The sequence below is a fragment of the Spinacia oleracea genome, chromosome 5 (assembly GCF_020520425.1).
Source record: "Spinacia oleracea cultivar Varoflay chromosome 5, BTI_SOV_V1, whole genome shotgun sequence".
NCBI lineage: Eukaryota > Viridiplantae > Streptophyta > Magnoliopsida > Caryophyllales > Amaranthaceae > Spinacia > Spinacia oleracea.
Genome location: NC_079491.1, coordinates 8,371,431 through 8,395,764, shown reverse-complemented (window position 1 = coordinate 8,395,764; position 24,334 = coordinate 8,371,431). Strand labels below are relative to the sequence as shown.

At 36.1% G+C, this 24,334-nt stretch overlaps 2 protein-coding genes across 2 annotated transcripts; one reads left to right on the top strand and one right to left on the bottom strand.

Moving 5' to 3' along the window:
* The first annotated feature begins 9,806 nt into the window (after positions 1 to 9,806).
* LOC110776901 (protein JINGUBANG-like) lies at positions 9,807 to 11,298 on the top strand. Its single transcript, XM_021981475.2, has one exon. The coding sequence runs from the start codon at positions 9,925 to 9,927 to the stop codon at positions 11,140 to 11,142; it is 1,218 nt and encodes a 405-aa protein (XP_021837167.2). The 5' UTR covers positions 9,807 to 9,924; the 3' UTR covers positions 11,143 to 11,298.
* A 2,356-nt stretch (positions 11,299 to 13,654) lies between these two features.
* LOC110776904 (uncharacterized) lies at positions 13,655 to 24,020 on the bottom strand. Its single transcript, XM_021981479.2, has 7 exons — positions 23,737 to 24,020; positions 23,407 to 23,599; positions 21,255 to 21,364; positions 21,061 to 21,139; positions 20,905 to 20,972; positions 15,332 to 15,398; positions 13,655 to 13,995 (listed from the first exon to the last, which is right to left on the bottom strand). Exons 1-7 carry the CDS (start codon positions 23,956 to 23,958, stop codon positions 13,883 to 13,885), a joined length of 852 nt encoding a protein of 283 aa, XP_021837171.2. The 5' UTR covers positions 23,959 to 24,020; the 3' UTR covers positions 13,655 to 13,882.
* Between the last annotated feature and the right edge of the window lie 314 nt (positions 24,021 to 24,334).

The window sequence follows — 24,334 nt, the reverse complement described above, 5'->3', positions numbered from 1 at the left end:
AGTAGATTATGATGAATGGAGTACTGATCCATAGCGCGTAGGAGTTGTCATACTAATGATTTATTATATTTTATACTTTCTCCGTCCCGGAATACTTGAACTGTTTTCTTTATCGGGCCGTCCTTTAATACTTGACCTGTTTCTAAAAATGGAAATAATTTAACAATATTATATTATTTCTCACTCCACCCCTATTAACCCACCTACCCCCTAATCTATACAAATAATAATTAAAAATTCAACCCCTACTCTCCCCCAACCCCACCCCTTTACACATTTCCCACTAACTACATTAAAATAATACCCCACTATCAACTACCACCTATTAAATTAAATAAGTCAATTCAAGTCCCTCAAACTCTATACCGGTCAAACCGGGTCGAATATTCCGAAACGGAAGGAATATATAAATATTGTTATTTTATGAAATTTGTTTTATAAAGGGTAATATAAGAGTGTAGTATATAAGTTTTTGTACATTATAAATATTATGTTGCGCGTAGGAGTTGTCATACAAATAAAATACTCTACCTAATGTGAACCTTCTGATGCTATCAGAGGTTTCCTCGAAATTGCTTTCGATTTTTGCCAACTTTTTTATTTACACTTCAAAATGTTTGCTTTTGATCAGGATACGTAATCAATGAGGGTCCTAACTGTAGAAGGTTTTTTTTTCTCCCCCCTAATGTTATCTAGATGTAAAGATGGCCCTGGGCTGAGTTGGGCCGGGTCGTGCTGAAGCACGGTGAAAATTATTAGGTGTATTCGGGTGCATCGTATATTGAATGGTATTCATATGTCCATTGGTAGACCCTATCACATTTTCTCCTCACTTGTAAAAAGAAAACATGAGAGGGTGCACACGGTACACCCGGGTGCATGTAATATGTTCTAGAAGCACGACACAACCCAACACGAAAAAAGCACGATCTGACAAAGACACGAAAATAATACGGCTTAGCAGGAGCACAAAATCGTGGGTCGTGAGCTAGGCTCGGGCCATAATTTCTCTTTAAAAGCACAATAAGACATGATACAACCTGACCTGACACAACATAAACGTTAAATTAAGTGAAATTAGGCTTAGGCATGTGGATATCAATTAACTTAGTTGGTAAAGTCTTGACTCTTGAGGGGGTGGTACCCAAGACTTGAAATCGAATCTCGTCAACATTATTTGTTGCTTTGACCTTTGTGGCTCTCTCTACATCAAAATTAAGCTTTGGCACGAAGGTCCGGCCCGACACGAGGGCACATGGTCTTGGGCCGTGCTTGGACCCCCCCTTTTGAAACTTTCGGCCTAACCCATCTCGACACAATACAAGTGAACTTGGTGTTGGTCGGCCCCGTTCAGGCCTAAAACACGTGAGTTGGGCACGAAGCACGACCTGACTCATAATCATCTTTATTTCGACGCTTTCATTTGTCACGACTTCACATGTATATTTTAACAGTATTTTTAAGCTCATTTAAAATTTTGCAAAAATAAAATTGACCAAATGAGTAAAAAAACGCTTGAAAATGTACTCGTGGATTTTAGTTAGTTGCAGTTGCGGAGGGAGAGGGTTTAAAGGGAAACGATAAATCCAAGGAAGAATTTCACTTCTTCCAAGGAAATCAACTTTAAAAAATTTGGATTTCCTTGGAAGAAGTAAAATTTTCCTTGGATTTATCATTTCCCGGGTTTAAATGGGGTCATGTGGCCCTACTTGCAAAAAAAAAAAAAACTAATCTTAGTTATTCTTTAAAATACTTAACTTCAGTTAGTTTTTTATTTATTTTAAGTAGTTATCCTATTACTTATATTTTCTAAATTTACCACTTAATAGTCAATATTCAAGTTTTGGATGCATGATATTGAAGTCAAATACAAATATGTTTAAATTAAGAGGAGTTGAAGTCAAATACAATATGTTTAAAACGTTAGTAGATATCTAGAAGTTGTTGGTCTATTTTTCAAGAATGTGTATACGACTAAGATATACTCATAGTTATAGTACTTGAAGCTTTTGTCCGCCAACGGCAACTGAACAACCAAAACACAATGACGTCTAACACATGGTCTAGAAGCTTGACTGCATGGTCAAGTGGTCAACCCATCAACATAAACATTAAAAACACCTAGCCAATAAAATAATATCTATTTTGCTTAGGAAATGATATATGCCGCTCTTAATGTTTACTATTAGGGTTCACTAGTAGGTTAGATATGACTAGTGAGTTGGGTCTGACCAACCCACCCTGGCATAACCCATAGTGGGTCACGTGGATCCATTTAGAACCTAGTCACAATTATCCGCCGAACTCGAATATTTATTTAATGTGTCGGGGATTGATTTTTTGCAACACGTCCATTTCACCCACCCACCCACCCAACCAACCCGACACGACTCACTCAACACATGAACCCAACTCACTCGGCACACAAACTCAGAACAACGACACAAGAATCCCAATACACCTAACCATGCATGTGACCCATTCAACCCACCATCATGATTTAAACTATTTTGTATGTTTCAAATGCTAATATATTTTAATTTTATTGTTTAGATATATATTGACAACATTTATGTGAGTATGCCAATAACATAAAAGTTAATTAATTAAGTTCATATGAATTTTGAATTTTTTAATGATTAAGTAATCATTCAAACCGACCAGACCCACTTGACCCACATCAGCTTCCGAAATCCGTCTAGACTCACCAAACCACTAGATCACCTGATCCATCGGAGCCACATCAGGCCCAAATGTCCAAACTCACTCGTAATGTGTCCATTTTTTCCGACGCAACACACAACCCAACCCACACTGACTTTTACTGTGTCGGTCGTGTGTCACCTATCCCCAACCCATGGCCTATTAAACTCATCCATGATCCACACAACCGGTCTCGTTGGTCATCTCTATATACGGTAAATAAGCATTGGCCTAGTCCGCGGCGTAGTGGCCTCTACGGTTTACACCTGTCAAAAACTAACCTGATCCAACCGATTTCTGACCAAAATCGAAGTGACCTGGAAAAAAAATTCACACATTTAATCCGCATACGCACAATGACCGACTACATTATCCGATTATATCTGACCTGTAACCAACCGATGAACCGATTTGATACCCCTGGTTTATCCCTCTTATCAAAAGTCAAAACATATAAGTCTCTCCATTAGAAGCCCCGTGCACACTGCACAGACCACAGTGCACCACCGGTCCAGCTTGCAAGTTGGTCAATATTGCAAATTTGCAAGACCAACAAATTTTCAAGTTTTGTTGGGCTGTTTATGTAAATTATAAGCTTCATTCAAGTTCGTGGCCCATTTTCTTCTGGCCCTGAAATTACTAAGCCTATGGAACTATGGAAGAGTAAAACACCAAGCAAACTGCTCAATGCTCATAAAGTCATACACTAATACAGTAATACCAGTAGGGCTGTCAAACCCCACAAATCAAAGTAACTCAAAATAATACCAAAAGGTATTGCGCGCATAAGGTGTACAATAAATTTATTGTACACCAAGATATTTTTACCCATTTTTTTTTGTAACTTTAACCTAGTTTTGATTAACTTTTATATTAGCAAAAAAAAAAAAGTTGATAGATAAAATTTTTAAAGGGTTAAATGATTAATTTTATACATTATTAGTGATTTTGAAGAAATAAGTTTTATTAAAATGAAAAAATTTATCATTAAAAATTAAATAACTTTTACATACTCCGTATATAAGCTTAACTTTTAACTTTTAAGCATTTTGAGTTAAATTTTACTCCAGTGTAAAATATTAATTATACACCACTACTTGTAAATAAGAATTTGTGAAAAAATGCATATTAAATTTGCATGGCACGATGACCCCATATAAAACATTATCCGATTAGACCTAATCTGTGACGAGCCGATGATCCGATTTGACATCCGTATTAATGTTCCAAAGTATATGTCAAATGAATTTGCGTAAATGAAATTATCATTCCTCACATAACAATCTTGTAGCAGTTGGCCGTCTGTTCTTTTGACTGACGGTTCGTATATTATTTGTGTGACCTTTTATTATTTGTTTAAAATCATGTTTGGCAAAATCAGGTTAATTTGAATGTTTTTAACAACTTCATGGTTTAAAAGCTACTAAAAGTATATTGTTCTTTTCTAGCTCAAAAATCATTTACCAAACATATGTTTTACACGTTTGACTAAACGAAAAAGCGAGCAAGCAATAAATGGTCAATAAAAAGTCATTTGCCAAATAAGCTTCACCTCTCGTCAAAATAATTTTTGCTGCAAACAGTTGTCAAAATACGAGTCATCTTGTTAAATTTATACTCCATTCATGATTGATAGAGTTGGGCACGTGTAAAACTATAGAGGCTCACATAGTCACATGTCAAACTCGCGTGTCTTGTACCTTAACACGTTTCGTGCATTCAAACCTAATTTATTTTAGCAAATGTATAACCTATAACACTATAATACATACATACCTAAAGTCCTAAACCATAGAAAAAAAATCAAACACCTTTTATAGACATTAAAAGCAATCTTTAAAAAACAAAGTAAAAACTACACAAAAGTAGTGTGTTCTTAATAATTGGTAAGTTGTTGCAAAGAGATTGGGGGAGGGTTTGAGACGTGGCAACATGTCAAGAATCCTAAGATTTCATTTCCAAAAATCAGGTGAAAGAAGAAATGAAGGACCATCACAAGAAAGTTGAAACTTGGCCAAATATACACAAACATACAAATAATTAAAGTGAAATTAAAATAAAAAGTTTCAACAAATTTTGTAGAAGTAAAAATCATGATTGTGTGAGCACATGGATTGATTCTCATTTTTGATCTTCATGAATCACACACCATACACCTACTCTCACATTTTTATAAAAATACTAAAAAAAAAAAAGTACCTCAAACAATTGTTCTTCATAGAACATGTTAGGAGGATAGGGTTCCATATGACCTATGTAAGCAACAATGTAAAAGTGTGTCATCTCCTTGTACTATGTAGTATGTACCAAACATAAATATATGAACTTATGAAGGGGCACTAAGAGATTGTATGGAATGTTACGCATGCGAGTCAAAATCTCCAAACGGCTAACATAGTATAGCACTAATTATACCGATGAAAATATGTTGAAAATACATGATAAGTTGATATGGAGTTACAAAAGAAAATACCAAACAATGGTAAATTAAATATTTTGTTGAATGTTAGCCGCGCCTATTCCATTTGCAGCTCAAAGAGAATTCAATTCTCAAATTTAGTAACATGGCCATGTCCATGTCAATATACCGTACTCTTTAGCACTTTATGTTAGACATTTCCATCTTAAACTAAGCGAGTTTAATACTTGTACACATTTCCATGTCCGGCAAGATTTATAGACCTTGGGTACCATACTACCATTCCTTGAAGGTCAACTTTACCGCTTAACCTAAGTTAGGAAATTCAATAATCTTACCTTAAACTATTCTCAAATCACCAACTTAAAAGAGCTAAAAATTAATTGGGACGACCTATCGATGTCTAATCTAAGGGTATGTGCGTTTTATTCATTTGATTTTCACATATCTGAAGTGATTTTAAGGGTCCCAGATAATATTTGCAGACAAGGATCTTTAACATGATCATAACAAATGGGATTATCAGCATAATTAAAGCTTAAATGTCATGTGGGTTTCCACAAACAACAAGGACAAGACAATGGTATGCTGAAGCAAAAATGTCAATTCAAAAGTTAAGAGAAGAGCACTTCAACATCCACTTTCTACAATGCTTGGGTGGTGAAATGGAAAGGCAACATGCAAACGAGGGACTGTTTTCAACTTTCCTTTAATTACAATACGTGATTCAGGCCATAATAGAGTGATTAGCTTGTCACTAATGTCAATCAAGCTGATGCATAATTGCACGTTGTGCCACACGACAAGTGATCAATAACTACATTGAAAGGGATGGCCTTATCAACAAGATAATTTGGTTACATTTCCAATCATACTTAACAAAATCAACAAAATTATTAACAAAAACCGAGTCATGTGAAAGTTATAACATAGTAGATCATCTTCTTGTTACTATTCTGAGTCTGAGAAGTTCAGAGATGAAGCTTGAGTTAGGTGGTAAGAGTAGTTTATCCCTCGACTCAACCCCAATCTTCAAACTCTGTTACATCAGTTTTTCACTAATTTTTACATACTTTTTCATTATTCAGACTCACACAACTCTCCCTACTTTTACACATTATCCCCAAACTCGCTCTAGACTCAACTAAACTCCTAAAAAAAGATAATTAAATAGGATAAAGTAGGATGATGTGGCATAATTTGATTTGGTTTGAGAAAAAGTGTAGTCTTAAATGAATCTTGGATTTTCAAACTCACTTCAAGACTGGCCGTAGTTTTTTACCACATTATCCCAAGATTCTAGCTCGAGACTCTCTTCAATACTCCCTTCAAGACTAGGAATAAACTCACCCTTAAGTGTTACAAGTTACGCCAAGCAAGTCCAAGTGCCAGCTCAGCTCATTAGCACCCCTCGTTCTGAACCAAGATAAACCATTTTAACAAGTTCTAATGGCAGAAAGATCACAAATTACTGTAATGTAAGTCTGTAACACCCATTTTACCATAACACGAAAGCATACGATTAACAGCAGAAAAGCTGTAACCAAACCAAGCTGATAATAGTGATGGGATTAAGAGTGCAGTTTGGAACTTCACATGGATTCCCCAGAAAATAATGAACCAAAAGAACATGCAGCAGCAGTGTTAACCATTATCATAGCAGAAAGTATAACAGATGCTGCATATCAGAATACATTTCTCTAGTTGTGGACATTAGACTTTCAGGTGAAGGATTTCCTAACATGCTATTTTGAGTGGTACAGATGTCGCACTTTCGAAACGAATAGTACCAGCTCAAAATACCACCTCAACGGTTGATAATTGATCCACTTTCCAACGGCCAAAAACCAACCGAAACTGAATCAGGTGAGGTTAAGAGTTTAAGATGATGGCACTCTCACCAAATGCAGGAAAATAGCAAAAAAACAGTGATCTTGTTGAAAAATAGAATTGAAGGACGAAACGAAAAGACCGTGGAAAAATAGGTCTATGAATCTACATTGCATATTTGCACATGGGTCGATTCTAATTTCCATCTTAAGGTAATAAGGCCTAATCTAAGGAACATGTCGCATTGATGCCGAACTACAGAAATCTTCTTTTAAGAAACTACTCAAGAAAGCGACTCCCACCCAATAGTGCTGCTGTGATAATATATTTCTATGATCATATGATAAGCAACATGACTTTACTAATCCACAACGTTGATACGGAGTAATGAAAAACTCCCTATGTCCGAAATTAATAGTCACATATACTATTAAGCATAGCTCGAAAAAAACGGTTACCTTTTCAAATATGCGGACTGATGAGAAAGAGCAATCCCTGAAAAACTTATTTGTTAGTCCAAATGCTAAAATCTTGGAAGGTATAACAATACCACATTGTAATATTCAATCCTAAAAGATATACAGGGACATAACATGTAAGCAAACAAATTTAATATGGGAAGAAAAAAAAAGTATATAAAGATTTAGAAAAGTTGCTGTTTGGACCACTACAGGCACTACCTTGTTCTGATAGTCTATTTGCTGTGAATTAAGGCAGAAGGAAACACAGTTAATTAGTTTCTTAAGAGGTTTACTTTATCAACAACCAAACACAGAACAAAGCAGTTACCAAAATAAAACAAAGAAATACTTCATGGAAGATTGATATCAAATGAAGGTAGCGAATTGAATTTGTACCGACCGTGATTATAAGAGACAAACTTAGGCTGCTGCTTTCGGCCTAGTCTATTTTTCTATTAGTATGTATATATAAGTAGAGCAGAACATATAGTTAATCTATTTGCTATTTTGAGTGCACATTCTAACCACTAAACACAATTACTTTCTAAAATACTGACATTTTTAACATTAATCAACGAAAACAACAAGATTAGCTATTGCTAATACAGGGTAGGATATGATTTTTAAGTAGCCATGTTAGTATAATCATAAAAAAAGATACGGAGTACATTGGTTAGACAAAACATGAATGTCATATAGTTTAAGAAGTATATAAACCAATAATGTTGTATAGAAAGATAACTTTTTCTTTTGTCTGTGAATTCAAGGTTCCTATAGAGGGTAGGCATGGCTTAGACATGTGGGGTGGGGTGGGGAGAAAAAATGACATTCACTCTCGAGAGATATTTTGGTAAAAAAAAATGTTAAAAGTAGATTATTTGTCCAAAAAAAATATATTGTACGAAGAACTTAACTTAAATTTTACTAAAATGCTTCTAAACATGAATCATTAGTCCACTAACAGAGAGTGTATTATCTACTTAAATTCATGCCACATTACCCTAAGTATAGACCTAATAGTAGAGTTGCTTCTTTTTAACAAAAAAATAAAGTAGACAAAGATTGGCTTCCATACCAAGAAAATTTGAAAGGGACCAAGTCTTCATAGCAAACTGGACATACACAAGAAAAAAAAACCAGATAATACGTAAGTACTTGGGTAATATGACACCACATAAGAGCAAGTATTGGGTAAAATCTTCTAATACTAAGCTAACTTACTCTAAAGCTTTAAAAGTTACCTTGGTATCACAATAATTGTGTGTTATGTTAGCAGTAAAACATGAGTGTAATGGCAGTAAATTTGTGGGTAATTAATAAATTATGCAAGGAAAGTTATGTTTGAATGTCCATGATAATGCAACTCTACTCCTTTCTTCACAAATTTCCATTACTAGTTATCAGTGACTTGTCACCATTTTAAAGGTGGTAATGGAAATTTATGGATAAAAGAAACACATACTTAGAGGTGTAGTTGTAATATCAGACTTCGCCATGACTTTCCTTGCAAAATCACACACTAATACTGTTACACTTAACCTAAGAAAACATAAATTTTATCATGAGACCGTATCATACAAGACTTTGCCTACATATAATGGGATAATCCATGAGTTGATAAGAAATTGCTGAAATGAGGAACGCCTAAACTAATAAAGTCAAACACAGAAACTACACAAAACTATACCTACGTAGATATAATACTACCAAACCAAGTATAATACGGAGTAATAAATTTAGATAAACGAACAAAAAGATGAAAGAGTAATCTGACTGAAGACTAGATTCCTCCAATAACCATTGGTTTCAACTACTCCAAACAAAGTGTCGAATTCCTATCCAATTACCAAGGTCATAATCTTTGTTTAGCAACTAATATATCTGTACCAACCAATCATCCAATGAAAGCTCAGCCTAAAGACAAAATTAGCAGGCATAGATCATATTACAATAACAATATGCAAAATCTGCACAAAGGTTAAAAAGTACTGCAAAAAAATATTAAAACAATGGCAAGTAGAAATATACAACTACGTATTTTTATAGCTTAGATAATGGAAGAAGCCTTTTCATAAGACCGGTTTTGGGAGGGATGATACACGCATCTCTGAGAGTGGATGATTTCGCCATGTCAGACACGCCCCGTTCTTTTGGACTTGTTTTTTAAGTTCAGATTCATTAAGTCTAAAAGAACAGGGCCTAACAAGTAGTTTCTGGCACGCGTAAGGGTATTCTTGAGAGTGGACTCTAACTTGGGTAAAATATACTTAATCAAAATCAACAGTACAAATACGTCAAAAACTAGCAATTGGGTGACCTTTCTACCCAAAGGATTGCTATCCCTATATAAGGCATTCTCCCTATCAGGTATTTATTCTCTCCACTCTTTATAACCTACAGATGTTCATTTTTTTTATTTTTCCTAAGGATCAAAACCAACACAACATTCACTTCTCTCACATCCATCTCTACTCTCAACTTCTCCTTTAATCCCTTCAATCTGCAGTAAATATGCAGACTTCATCACATTTGAGTTCTTACTCCAATGATGATTCTGAGCATTATGATTCAAGGTCGGCATCCTTTTCCTCGCTTCCAAGCCTCCCAAGAGTTCCTGGCCTTACAGTCAATCCCTATGAACTAAACCATCTTTCCAGCACCCTAAGCAACTGCATAACCACACTCACAGGACATACCTCCTACATATTCTCTCTTACTTTGGCTGGGAAATATCTCTATACAGGCTCTTCGGACAATGAAATCCGAGTATGGAAACGCAACCCCTTCAGCTATGAAGCTGATGATGATGAGAGCCTAGCTAACAATGTGGTGGCAGTTGGAAAAAGCGCAGTAAAGTCTTTGCTTGTTTTAGCCAATCAGCTATTAAGTGGACACCAAGATTGCAAAATCAGAATATGGAAGATTAAAAACCAGGAATCACTTAACATAAAATATGACAAAATCGCTACCCTACCCACACTTGGTGATCGTACTATGAGACTTCTAAACCCAAGCAACCAAGTTGAGATTCGAAGGCATAAGAAATGTACATGGGTACATCATGTTGACACTGTCTCTGCGATAGCCTTATCGCAAGACCAGTCCCTTCTCTACTCTGTTTCATGGGACAGAACACTAAAAATCTGGCAAACATCTGACTTCAGATGTTTGGAGTCAGTTAAGAATGCACACGACGATGCTATAAATGCAATCGCCGTGTCTTATGATGGATATGTTTACACAGGATCAGCAGATAAGAAGATTAAAGTATGGAAGAAATTCCCAGGAGAGAAGAAGCATACTCTGGTCAACACACTGGAGAAGCACATTTCAGGGATAAACGCCTTGGCGCTTAGCCCTGATGGGTTGTTGTTGTACTCAGGGGCATGTGATAGGTCAATATTAGTGTGGGAAAAGAGTGGTGATGACGAAAGCATGGAACTTTTAGGAGCGTTGAGGGGCCATACTAAAGCTATATTGTGTTTGGCCGCCGTTGATGACTTGGTTTTCAGTGGTTCAGCTGATAAAACTGTAAGAGTTTGGAGAAGGGTTGGGAGACACTATTGTTGTCTCGCGGTATTGGAAGGGCACCAGGGTCCAATCAAGTGCTTGACTGCAGCAGCTGATGCTTATTACCCTCATAATAACACATCTACCTCAATTTATCTTGTCTATAGTGGTAGTTTAGACTGTGATATTCGAGTATGGCAGGTATTGGTATCTAATTGAACCACTATCTATGCTTAGTATAATAGTAAGACTAGTACCCTTATAGAAAAACTATGTTCTAAAAGGTAAGAATTTTTATTAGTTCCACAAATTGCAGATTTGCAATGTGAACTTCAATGTTTTAATGCATCAATAAAAGATAATATTACTACTAATTTCCAGTGCTCCTAATCAGGTTCTTGTCTGTCAATTGATCTCAGGAATCCAAACTAGAGGACCTCTCCGCAGAGTACAACAATCGTATACTTTCTTCCCAATTAAGGAAACATGTCGTGTCCCTATTTTTTTGTTTAAACATGGAATATATATTATCATATTAGGCTTTTCTCCAGGAAAAAAGGGGGGAAGGGCAAGCACTAAACAATATCAACATGAAATTCCACTCATGATATCAAATAAATAAAGAGGTAGTTGCAGGACTTCAAATACTATATAACCCTTTGTCCTTATTTAACGAACTAAAAGGGCAAAAACCGAGGGTAAGGAAAAGCTAACTTTTATTTCCCTTCATTTTACCCTTTCTGGATGGCTAATAGTTTGTCAATATAAACAGACTAAGATGTGACATTGAACACACAAATATTCCAGCACATAATCTGGTTCATCTTGACTGCCCAAAGCTTTTAGATGATTTCCTACTCATATAGACACATAAACTTGACAGAACTGTTGACAAATTGTTCAGTTTGTTGATGTCAAGAAATTGAAAAATGCAAAAACAAATTGTTCAGTTTGTCAATGTATCAGAATTCAGAAGTGACTCACTCAGTTTGTTGATGTCAAGAAATTGAAAAATGTGTTTGCCTATAGCAACCCATGAGACCACAGATTAGAACTATCATTTATGCAATCAAAAGGGTCAACAAGAAAATCAGTATGTCATGAAGATCAGCCACTCAAGTTTATCAGAGATGAACAGATCACTAGGGGTACAAAGCCGTCCTAAGAGACGCCCTTCCCTGAGGGTGGCCCTATAAGTGTTTTCTCTTATAGTTCAACATTTTTGAAATAAAAATCTGTGAAAATTGTTCACATTAGACTAAAACCATTATCAGTGATCCGGTGTAATTTTTCTGTTTATTATGCCCCTTTGACACGAACAGCTTTAGCGACTAGTACTCAAACAGCCATACATAACGTCGTTGAACTGAAGTTCATGACACAGTTGGGACACACATAGCCCCACATATACCCTAACCACACCAACCATAATTAAGTCTGCTAGCAAATTTCTAGAGAGCGGCCAATTGACCCCTTCCCCAACAAAAAAAAGAAAAAAAAATGAAACACTTTAATATATAAAATACTCCCTTGAGCACTCAATAAGCCCTAAAGAACTTGCAAATCACAGCCAAGAAAAAGACTAAGTTAACTGTCAAGAATATAAAGAACATTTAAACATTTAGACGAACTTTACAAATATATGAAGTACAAAATAATATTATAATGTTTAATGATGCAAACAGAAAGTATGTTGCCAATTGTTTCAGCAAACAGAAGAGAAAAGTAACTCCATAATTAACAAAAGTATATTGATAATAGACAGTGTTGTTCAGTTGGCACTAGATGGAAATGCATTAGCGGATTCCAGATATTAATTGCACAGGGTGAGAAGCACTTCTCAGCAACCCTCTAAAGCAACCAATGTAATGATCTACACTACTTTATATAAAACGTGAAGCCCAAGCACTTATTCCGTACGAGTCCTACATTCTGACTGACAAAGTTCCAATTAAACAACTATACTTTTTTTGTTTAAAAAGGTACAAGAGTTAATTAGGGAACCTTCTCTCAATGGTAAGGCACTTGCACTATCTCAAGGTCAAACTTTCAAAATTATACTATCCATATCAATAAAATTTATCAATTTATCACGGACTAACTGAGTGTAAAAAATCTATACTGTATTATTTGAATTTAATAGTACTTTCACTTCTTCTCTTTGGTTTTAGTTTTTGTCAATACAGTTCCAGAGAAACAAAAAATCAAAGTTTAACCTCAAAACCATGGTATGTTATATTATGAAGTGGTGGGAGTAAAAGTTTTAACTTCTGGTTCTCTCAACATATTGTTCCAGTACCAGTCTATCAGACTTTCTGCAAGCAAGAGACCATAAGACTGTATTTCATATAAAATGGTGTTGCTTGAAATGTTACTAAGAAAACTAATTCATCAACACAAAACATTTACCTCTCCTCTCAGTGAAACAAAATCTCACTTGCCTATCACTCTATCACAATTCAGAACCCAATTCTTAGTTATGAAAGAAGAGGGGGGGAAAAGAAAGTTGCACATGACTTGAATCATTGTGAAAAGCTCCAAACCTAATAAAACCAACTCTTATTCCAACATGTCAGTTCCGCACTTCCGTTACATTATGCAATGCAATATGGATGAAAATAGTATTAAAACAAATAAAAACTCCAAATTTACTCTTTAATTTGCCTAGCAGAACTTCAATAATTAGTTAAAACTTAAAAGAAGGAAGAAGGAAAGAGAGGCAGATTGCATATGTTTGCAACGTCAAGAACTTACCAATACCAAATCAAACCAATTCTATTTCTGGTATTTGAGTTATGATACATCAATCCTTGCCAACATTTTTGTACAGCAAAGACTATATATTATCTACCATACATGATGCAATATGGATAAACATAAAGTTCCACGTTTTACAATGCAGAGGCATGCCGGCAGAGTTAGTAGCAACAAACAAATAGCAGTCATTCATCTGGTTCACTCATAATGGCATTTTTGCTGGTGTACCTGGAGAGCGAGGATACTTTCTCGAGGTAAGACGGTCTTTGAAACAAACTATAGCAGTTCTCTGTCCAAAAGGGCCGTGTGACTCCACTGAATAGCCAAAAGAAAAAAACGTGTCATCTCAGTCAGTAAGAAAAGGCCAAAAGTAGCTTGCATAAGCAATGTGCATCTGCTTAAAATATAGTAGCAAGTATCTATAGACAGATGTTCTCATCTCAATAAATGCAGAAAATTGAGGCAGTCATCAAGGAACTATGTGGCATGATACCCAAAAACCTTGACGTATGTTGTGTGTGTGTGTTTTCTTCTTTTATTCTTCTGGCTTTATCAACTAAAATGACATCTATTTAGAAACTAGAAAGTCAGTGCATTTTAGAAACAAGCTTGTATTTAATCAACTACTTCTATTGAGCATGCCATACAGAAGTTGGACTCCATGTGTGTCCCTCTGATAGAGTTTGTAATCTCAATCTCAGTTTTTGTTTTAGTCTCAATATCATTTTCTTTTTAAACCAACTAATTGTCCAAGTGATAAATTGAGTGCAATGTGACAAACTGACAATTTCCGACCAACCTTACAGTTAGAACTTAGATGCAATGAACCATTCATCATATGGCAAGTTCAAAAGGAGTCAAAGATTCATTATGTAGTATTCGGCAAAATTGACAGAAGTCTCATTCAATCTTTTTGCTCTTCTTATTTAATATGCAGTAGCAAATAGTCATTGCATATCAAATCAAGTGTTAATTGGAAACAGCCTTGTATTAACGCAAGGGAAGGCTGCATACGTCCAGCCAATACCCCTAGACTTGAGGTAGCATTGATGTTAATATAATATTACAATGTACACCATGGAAAGAGCCAAAGAGGAACTGCTATATGTTCCTCACCAAATATAGGCAGAAAACAAAGATCTACAACCAAATTGAAACCTTCTGAAGGTAAGCACGAGTTAGATGTTTGCCAAACAGCAATAACCTACTCTTGCATATAAGAGGGAATGCTGTTATTCACCATGTTGACATGACTCGCGTTATATTTTTATCATTATTCATAATACCTTTATGAGGACTTACAAGGATATCTGAAGCTAGATCAAAGACATATTAAAAGGCTTAAACCAAGTGAGTTAAACTGCTACTTATATAACAGGACTATTATACCAGTCTCTATTCGACTAGGCATCTATCCTATTTAAGTTTGTCTAAACCAAACAAAATACTTAAGATCTGAATGACAGCAATAGAGTGTGGTGAATGGTGATGATCTAGAACTATGAAAGACTAAAGTGTAAGCCTAATTAATTATAAGTAGTACCTTTTTTGTACAAGATTATATCAATGATAATCTCTTTTGTACTAAGAATAAATAATGATAAGCAACAGTTTCACATAAAATGACATGATTAGCTCCTCGAAACCATACCTAAATGCTGATGCAAAAGAGAGGCACCCAGCAAATTCATTGCTCTTTCAGCATTTCTAATTTCCTCCTGTTCAAAATAACGAATGTTACTATCAGTTGAAAGTTAAGATTATTAAAAAAAACAAGCATGTATTAATCAATGTATATTTGTTGAAGCAAACAATACGAGCCAAAAGGACAATTGAAAAGGGACAATTTTGGCATGTCATACTTATACAACTGTCATGCTGAAAGAATTGCAGACTCAACTGCCCCCGAAACACAAAGGACAAAACCATGGAGATATGGATCAGATTGCTGAATAATATATAACAGCATAGAATATCACTGACTTAATGTATATATTGTCCCTATTCTTGATGGAGGGGAGAGGACGAAAGCAGCCTGAACTTAAACTTCACAATTGTCATCAACATATATTCAGTGAAACTCTCTTGTCCCAATATAAACGTCTCTTTTTAAACTTTTAATGTAATCAAAAGTCAGACTTAGACCACTTTCCAACTGTTGAGTAACTGGGTATACGCAACTATCAAAAAATTTAAATTCCTTACTACTTGGAAGTTGGAATTTGGAAGCAAGACAAAGGTTTCAGAAAGGAAAAACATTTGATATCGAAAGTCAAGATATATTAAACTATAGTTGAATAATATAGTTCTTAGAAATTTATATTTTAAAATTCAAACTAGGAAGGTAAAGTTGAGAAACAATCTTAGCACTGCTGAGATGGCCGAAACCTGAAGACAACAACATAGGAGATGAAAAAAATCCTCCTAGAATCTGGTGGTTCATCATCATACTTGCAAAAGGATATTAAATGTATTAAGCTATTCATGTTTATGGCAATAGGGAATAGAAAAGCAATACGACAGGGGAGATGGTTGAGTAGGAAGTAAGGACATTAAGAAGATATCTTGCTACACAGGCAGAAAGTCGCTAACAAAAGATTTAGTTATGGAGTGGAGTATAAGCTAAGCAGTCGATATTTCGCATAAACCAATGTTTGACTAGAGCTAAAACATCAAGTAGCTTCACCCACAACATTGGTAGAATTTAAACTTTAAAGTATCATAACAAGCTCTAAAAGCATTGAGATATAGCACTGCAGCATTGGCAGTTGCATAAGATCCGTTGTAGGATCTAGCCATCTAGGGTTTCTGTTCTCATTGATGGTCAAGAGAAAGGCTAATACAATAATCCTTTCTTGTAAAATAAGAGCCCTTTTGTGTGCCTTTGCAACTCGGGACATTTATATTCACAATTAGCGGCTGTTATTAGTCAATTACATGCTTATATATGAAGCCATTACTGAATAATACAAGGGCCAGCTGAAAAGGAGTAGCCAAGCAGATTGTCCAAATGGGTACAGCTTAACCCATAAACATCGAGATCTTTACCATTCAGATATTTTTCCCTTAAATGAAGCTGGACATTGACCAATAGAATCATCTCAGAAACCGAAGGAAAGTAATGGGATAGTACTTAAATCCTGTTTTCCTAGTACTCCATATTACACAGTGCTAGAAACTATACGAAAATTTGGAAATGCAAAGAGGAGTGCCCTATTAAATGGCATGAGAATCTTGAGGCTCTTTTTTGAAAAAGAAAACAAATCCAATAAGGAGTTGCTCCGACAATTGTAATGTTGCAAGTTGAGAAACGCCTTTTTAGGTTAGAGGTCAGCCAACAATTATGTTGTACCTCACGGCTGTATATGTTGGGAGGGTGTAATGAACCCAGCTAATGAGGCCCAAGAAGAGCAGCCCAACAACAATAGCAACACAACAGCAAACAACAAGGACATTAGAGCAGTCAGTAGAGAATGTTAGTATAAATAGAAAGAGAGGAAGAGAGAGAAGGACAGGAAATAGGTAGTGAATTATGAGACTTGTGACCTGAAGTCACTCTTTTGGAGATTGGTAGCCTAAAGCTACTGCCTTTTGTAACCTTTTGGCTGGGCCTTAACCAATTTATCTTCTTCTTCATTATTGTGTTTTTGGTTGAGTCGAGTCAGTTCTTTACACTTGGTATCAGAGCGGACGAATCTGGGAAGGGAAGCACAACAGTCAGGGTGTTGTCCAACTCGCAAAGAATGGATGGAATGGAAGCAGGCTCGGCCGAGGTCAGGCAACTCATGGAGGGGTTTGAAAGCAGCATCCAACAGCTTCTGGCAGAAGGGATGGCTACCTTCCAGAAGATATTAGCAGAACACTTTGTGGTTAGAAGGGCCGAAGAGACCCAGAAAAACCAAAAGGCGGTGGAGGCAGCCACCATGCGTTTGGAGGGCAGAATTGACAGGTTCATGGAAGAGCAGAGCGCACAAATGGCTGTATTGAAGAGAGACCAAGAAAGATTTCAAGTAGATATGAAAGCCCTAATGGAAAAACAGAAGGAACCATTAAACCCACAAAGAATAGAGATTGAGAAAAGTAGATCTGGTACGTCACCAGATATCAATGGTGATGCCTTTTGTGTTTTCAGTGTTGATTGCAGAAATATCGACAACCACCGCAGTGGACGATATTTTACGAGAGGAGGTGCCGGAGGAAGCGGATCGGGTGGAGGTCCAGGCGTGTTTGGATATGGTAAATCGAGTGGTGGTTCTGAAAATTTCGAAAATGAAGAAGCCATTGGAGAATTAATTGAGGCAGGTGGTGCTAAAGGTTACGGTTCAGGTCAAGGCCCTGGATTCTTAGCTGGAGAAGGAAATTTTGGTGATGGAGCTTCCCCTTATGGTGGCTTGGACAGGGAAAGGGGCGAATTTGTGAAGAGTGGATCAGGGGTTAGTGGTTCTGGTGGTGGGCTAGGCAGATTCTCCGGTGAGAATGGTGGTGGTGGAGCAGGAGCACAGAAAGAACTTGCAGGGGATGTTTCCAAAAAAAGAGGGGTATTGGAGAAGCTTCAATGAGTCACATGTTGGCTTGAAGAAGGAATATGCTAGTAAGGGCAATATGGTAAATGGTGAAGTGGCTGAAGTTAGGTTGGAAACATGTGATATTTCAAGTCTGAATATAACTATTGAAAGAGAAGGAGTCAATTTGGACTATTCTTTATTCAGTGAGGTCCTGACTGATTTTAGGCCTACAAACTCAAAGCCCAATGCTGAATTTACTGGTTTTCATCCCATTTCTCAGGCCCAATCTTTTAAAGCCAGCAGCTCCACCAACTTTTTAGAACCTCATTTGTCTACCCTTGATCCCACTTATACCTCCTGTTTACTTTCATACAATACCAATCCAAACAACACTTGCTTCAACCTGTACACTTATCCTCCCTATTCGAACAACATCAATTCTTCCCACCACTCCATAGTATCTCGTGAACGGTTGGTGAAGATCCCTTCCATGGCGCCGAAACTTACTAATCATTGTTGCCGAGGCCGAGAATCGATTGCCGACTACTATCCACCTTGAGGACAAGGTGGAAGTTTAGGGGGCCGGTATTGTAATGAACCCAGCTAATGAGGCCCAAGAAGAGCAGCCCAACAACAATAGCAACACAACAGCAAACAACAAGGACATTAGAGCAGTCAGTAGAGAATATTAGTATAAATAGAAAGAGAGGAAGAGAGAGAAGGACAGGAAATAGGTAGTGAATTGTGAGACTTGTGACCTAAAGTCACTCTTTTGGAGATTGGTAGCCTAAAGCTACTGCCTTTTGTAACCTTTTGGCTGGGCCTTAACCAATTTATCTTCTTCTTCATTATTGTGTTTTTGGTTGAGTCGAGTCAGTTCTTTACAGAGGGGGTGAATGATAATCGAACCCTAAACACCAGCAAAGAAGATGGAAAAAAATAAACTGTCATTCCATCCCTGAATCTCATTGCAAGTTTAATCAGTTTACCGGGAGACACTACAAGTCAGAAGCTGCCACAGTGACACCTACACTGCTGCCAGACTGCTGGTTCAGTACAGTTCATCACAAAATATGGTTTCCTCCCTTTATCATTCATCTTATCTTACTCATCAGCTTAGGTCATAATCAATTAGGCTCGGATCTTACCAAATAAATAAAAACGCTTAGCAAATTGGGTAGATCCCATTTTCACAACAGATGAACAGAAGCTCAATCGACAAAACTTTTTTGGGGTACTGGATCACTGGATGTTTGTATATTCTGTGTTTTAGATCACAGTGAGTACATAAGCATGTTCTCCTCACTCAACTCAACATAGATATATTTTTATTTATGTATTTGGTCAGGAGATAGAGAATAAATTGAGCTTGGATCACCAGAAAGATGGAGAAATTCCATCATCCAACTCTATACTTGTTAAATATTCTTTGTGTTAACAATCACCAGATAAAACCGGAAACATTTTCAAAGGAGTGTAAGTTATATTTGAGCACCTCACATAAGCCAGGAAATTTACATATATTCATTAATCATTCAACAAACATTTTTTTACTAGTATGCTTTACCCTATATTTCTTTTTGTTTCTAAGTTAAGTGTTCTTGCAAAAGTAAACAATTCCATCAGAAACATGATAATTTCAACAAAATCATAGCATATGGAAAAGTAACAGGGATTTCAAACCATGAACTCCATTTCTTGTGAACCACCATTTACATAAGATTAAACAGGCAGAATCTTACTATATAGCAAAGCTTCCCTGCCTCCATTTCTTGTGAACACTATTAACTATAACAACCTCGATGCTTTTATAATATAATAAATCATCAGAAAATTATTAGTGAGGGAGAAGAAGAGAATTTGAGGACATATAATAGTAGATTGTATTCGATACGATCAAATCACCAAATAGAGCATATAGGGGACTATCCTTAAGAGAAAAAAAAAAAATAACTAAATAAAACTCTCATCATTTTCACGATCTCATGTATATATAACTCTCTAGATGCCTTCCTCTCCAAGCTAATAATAATTAATTAATTTTGCATTATCAAAAGTGCCCCCTTCATTCCCCTATGCATAATGCATCACAGCTTTCTAAGATAGTCAGATCTCATCCATATCCAGTAAAGACAATCATCAATCTGAACTTACGGTCTGCATAACATCTGTAATTCTCCTGAGAACTGAGTTAGACACTTTACTGCAGTGGAAGTACATCGTCTTATGTTACTCCCTCCGTCCCTAAAAAATTTCCTCGTGAAGCAAACTTCACTTTATTAATATTTGGGTATAAAATGTGCACATGGGTTGGTAAAGTGGACCCTTGAGGAGAGATATAGAGAGGGAGCAAGTGGGAAAAGTTACTAAATAAGGTGTGGGGCAAACAAATAGGGACATCCCAAAAAGGAATATGGAGCAATCTTTTAGGGACGGAGGAAATAATTGTTAACGCTGCCAGCTTACGGTCATGACTCACGAGTTCCTCATTTTTCAATTGTTAAGTACCACAAACATGCTAATCATACATCATAAAAATATCAAATGCTGCAATCTTTTTACAAAGAGAAATACTCAACTCACTTCCCTACATTGGTAATATAAGCTACTTCCTGAGTCAAAAGTTGCACAGAATGAAAACCATACCATGAAAAGGAGAAATTAACCCCCAAAAAAAGTTAATAGTAGGGCCATTCAAGAATAAGAAATAACGGCTCACCTGAGGATCGTGACCCTTAGCAGCTACAAAGAGACCACCCTTGCGAACCAAAGGGATACAGTACTCAGCTGACCAATAAAAGAATAAAACAAGCATTTTGTCAGAAGACATGAGGAGCTTCACAATGTACTGAAGAGATATATTAATGAGTCTCACCTAGAACCCTCAGTTCTGCAACAGCCCTAGCAACAGCTATATCAAAGGACTCTCTGAACTCTAATGTTTGTCCAAAATTCTGCCCTATAACCATGGAGAATTAGTGTGCTATTTAAGAAGAAACTCAATTGATCAAACATGGCCTTATGATAAATAAAAAATTTGAAGCTTGCTAAGAATTACGAAAAAAATACCTCAGCTCTGTCACGGACAACTTGCACGTTGGACACACCGGTTACATCAATAGCATGCTCCAAGAATAAGCAACGCTTGTTCATAGACTCTAGAAGTGTTACCTTCCAACCTATACATTAATAATGCCAATAAATGATAATGTAAGAAGACATAACACATAAAAATGACTAAGAAAAACCCCGCATCGATTTCCATAATGATAGTCATTTCAACTTCAGTATGATGCAGTTAATTTCCTAATTACATACAATGCAGAACTCTTGCACCAGATTCCTATTCTCCTAAAAAACAAAGCCAAAACTAATTACAGCAATAAAACACCTGATTATATGTAGGACTTCAGCAGGAAACTCTAATACTATGCGAGAAACTGAACTAGAGGGTAGAAACTAGAAAGAAAATCATGCATTCCTCAAACATCTCAAAGATCAATCCTCCATTCCTCCCCTTAAGAGCTTGTTTGGTATAGTGATTCAAGTGATGGAAATGGAATCGCTCAACCCTTTCCATTACCTAATGCTTGGTATGAGAGTTGTGGTAGCACAATCTATTTCCTAAACATAACCATAGCCACCCATTTGTTACCATTCCAAACCATGTGGTAACAAATTGTTACCCTTCTTGATCCCCAATTTGATACATACGAGTGAATCCTTTCATTATGTTATAGAGTATCAAACAACCAATGATGGTAGCAGTTCACATTCTTCCTCATTGTCTCTATTCCATTTCTTTCTTAAATCCATACAAAACACGCACTAAAATTTTAACTTTCAGGGTCGAACTTACAAATCTTTGACCATAATTTGTTTTCCAAAATATGGAGAATTATAAAGCTCCTCAGTAGACTATAACGATTGTTTAAATTGCACATTAGTAAAACTGATAATTGTGGCATTTGTGATCAGGATGGTGAATCTCATAAACATCTTATCTTTGAATGTCCATACAACAATCAGTGCATTCAGAAGATCAAACAATGGCTTGGAATCCGGGATATGATTAATGATTTCTATTTCATTTTGAGATTTGATTAGTAGAAGAGCAAGGAGATCTCAACTCTAGGGAAAATTTTCCATAGCATCTGTGGCTGCAACTTTGTGCACAGCTTGGAATATTTGAAATGAAGCTATATGGAATGGTAAAATCCCTACTGTTAAGGAGATACAGAGCCATAGTGAAGCATAGAACTAATTGTATTTCATGTAAAAAGGTTTCCCGAGTTGACAGAGCTTCGTTTGTATCCTTAGGATAAAATGTTAGATTGGAAGTTGTAAGGCTTAGGCCTACTGTTTTCTGTTGGCAGGTCCTTACGACGGGGTCATTCCTAGAAGGTTTGTCCCCTCTCTTGGAACCTTGGTTGTATGATTGATTTTGACAATAATATTACTTTATTACTAAATTAAGAAACACCTCATATTATTATTACTAATTTAATCCAAATCATCAATAAATGAATTTATAATGTTCAAAAAATGCAACATGGATACCACAAAAAATAAACCATAACATTGATAACAACACTCTGAAAACAATGAAGCTATAATCTAACCCCTTAAACAAATACGAGTAATGTCCGTCTTAGATAATTTTCCGGGGTTGGTACCCATTACCCAAAGTCTCTACCAATGTTATCAAAATCGTGATTCTACTTTGAATCGGAAGGGACACTTAGAATCGAATCGTAGAATCTTACGATTCTACGAACAACATAATCAAGATTTTATTCTCAAAATTCATTTAAAATGTTTATATTATAGGTAAAAAAACATAATAATTGAAATATATAGTTTTTAGATAGATAAATAAGCAATAATTAACAATATTTATCTATTAATAACTTTGTCAACGTGATTCAAACTTGTGAGGTTTTCGCTAGTCAAGAAAAAAGTGTAGAATCGTGTAGAATCGTAAATTGAATCGTTGACAATATTTAAATCGTAGAATCGTAAGATTTTACGATTTGAATCGCGATTTTATAATCATGGTCACTACATCATTCCGTTTGATGCTATCTCTACACCAATTACACTCTATATGAGAAAATTGTAAATGTGACAGTGTGAATTAATTTTTCTATACAAAGAAACTCAAAAATTCCCTCAATTTCCACAACAATGTATGAATGCAAGTAACAAAATTAATTAATACCTGGGCAAGCAATAGCTAATATCAAACCCGGAAGCCCAGCACCGGTTCCAACATCAACAAGCTTAATACTTTCACAAGAAGAATCACAATGTGAAGTGTAAGACTCGTTTATAGGCGGGAGAATCGCAAGCGAATCTTCAATATGTCTTTCCATCACTTCACTCCGCTCCGTAACAGCAGTCAAATTCATCTTCTGTAACCCCCAAAAAACACAATTCAATCAATTAAATTCAACAAAAACAAAATTCAATCAATGAAATTCCAAAAAAAAAAATCAACAAAAAAAAAATCAGCATTAAATTGAACTGTTATAAGAGATAGGTAAAGGACCTGATTCCATTGAATAAGAGCATCAACATAGAGTGAAATTTGGTGTTTTTGATGAGGATTAAGGGTTTCAAAGTGAGAAGATTTGACGGATGCAGCAGTGTTTAGAGATTTGCGGGTGTTTAGAGTGAAATTTAAGGATTTAGGTTTGTTGTATGGAAGGTGTTCGATGAAAGTCCTGAAAGAAAATGGGGAGAGAATGAGCTTACTACGCAAACACAACATTTTGTTTCCCGCGTTTTCTTTTTCCTTTTTTGTGGGGGATAATGATAATGATAATGTATAATGTTTTTTCGGATATTTTATGAGATACCCCCGAGGTTTAAGTTTATTCACCAGGTACCCTCGTTGTTTCAGTAATCCACCAGGTACCCCTCAGGTTTCATTTTCTCGCATGACTTAACCTCGCCGTTAAGTGGCCGTTAGAAACTTTTTTTCACCAGGTACCCTTGTAATTTATTTCACCAGGTACCCCTGAGGTTTCATAGATTTTCACCAGGTACCCTTATGTTTTTATGGTAATTGCACCAGATACCCCTGCTCACCAACGGCTAAAAAAACTAGCCGTTGGTGAGCCTTCTCTATTTAAAGGGGGAGCATT

Excerpts from the sequence above, each read along its gene's own strand:
- LOC110776901 (XM_021981475.2), top strand. The coding sequence starts at position 9,925 with ATGCAGACTTCATCACATTTGAGTTCTTACTCCAATGATGATTCTGAG.
- LOC110776904 (XM_021981479.2), bottom strand. The coding sequence starts at position 23,958 with ATGTTGTGTTTGCGTAGTAAGCTCATTCTCTCCCCATTTTCTTTCAGG. Across the intron at positions 20,973-21,060 it reads TGCAGAACTGAGGGTTCTAG|CTGAGTACTGTATCCCTTTG; the intron begins GTGAGACTCATT and ends TTTATTGGTCAG. Across the intron at positions 15,399-20,904 it reads CTAAGGGTCACGATCCTCAG|GAGGAAATTAGAAATGCTGA; the intron begins GTGAGCCGTTAT and ends TATTTTGAACAG.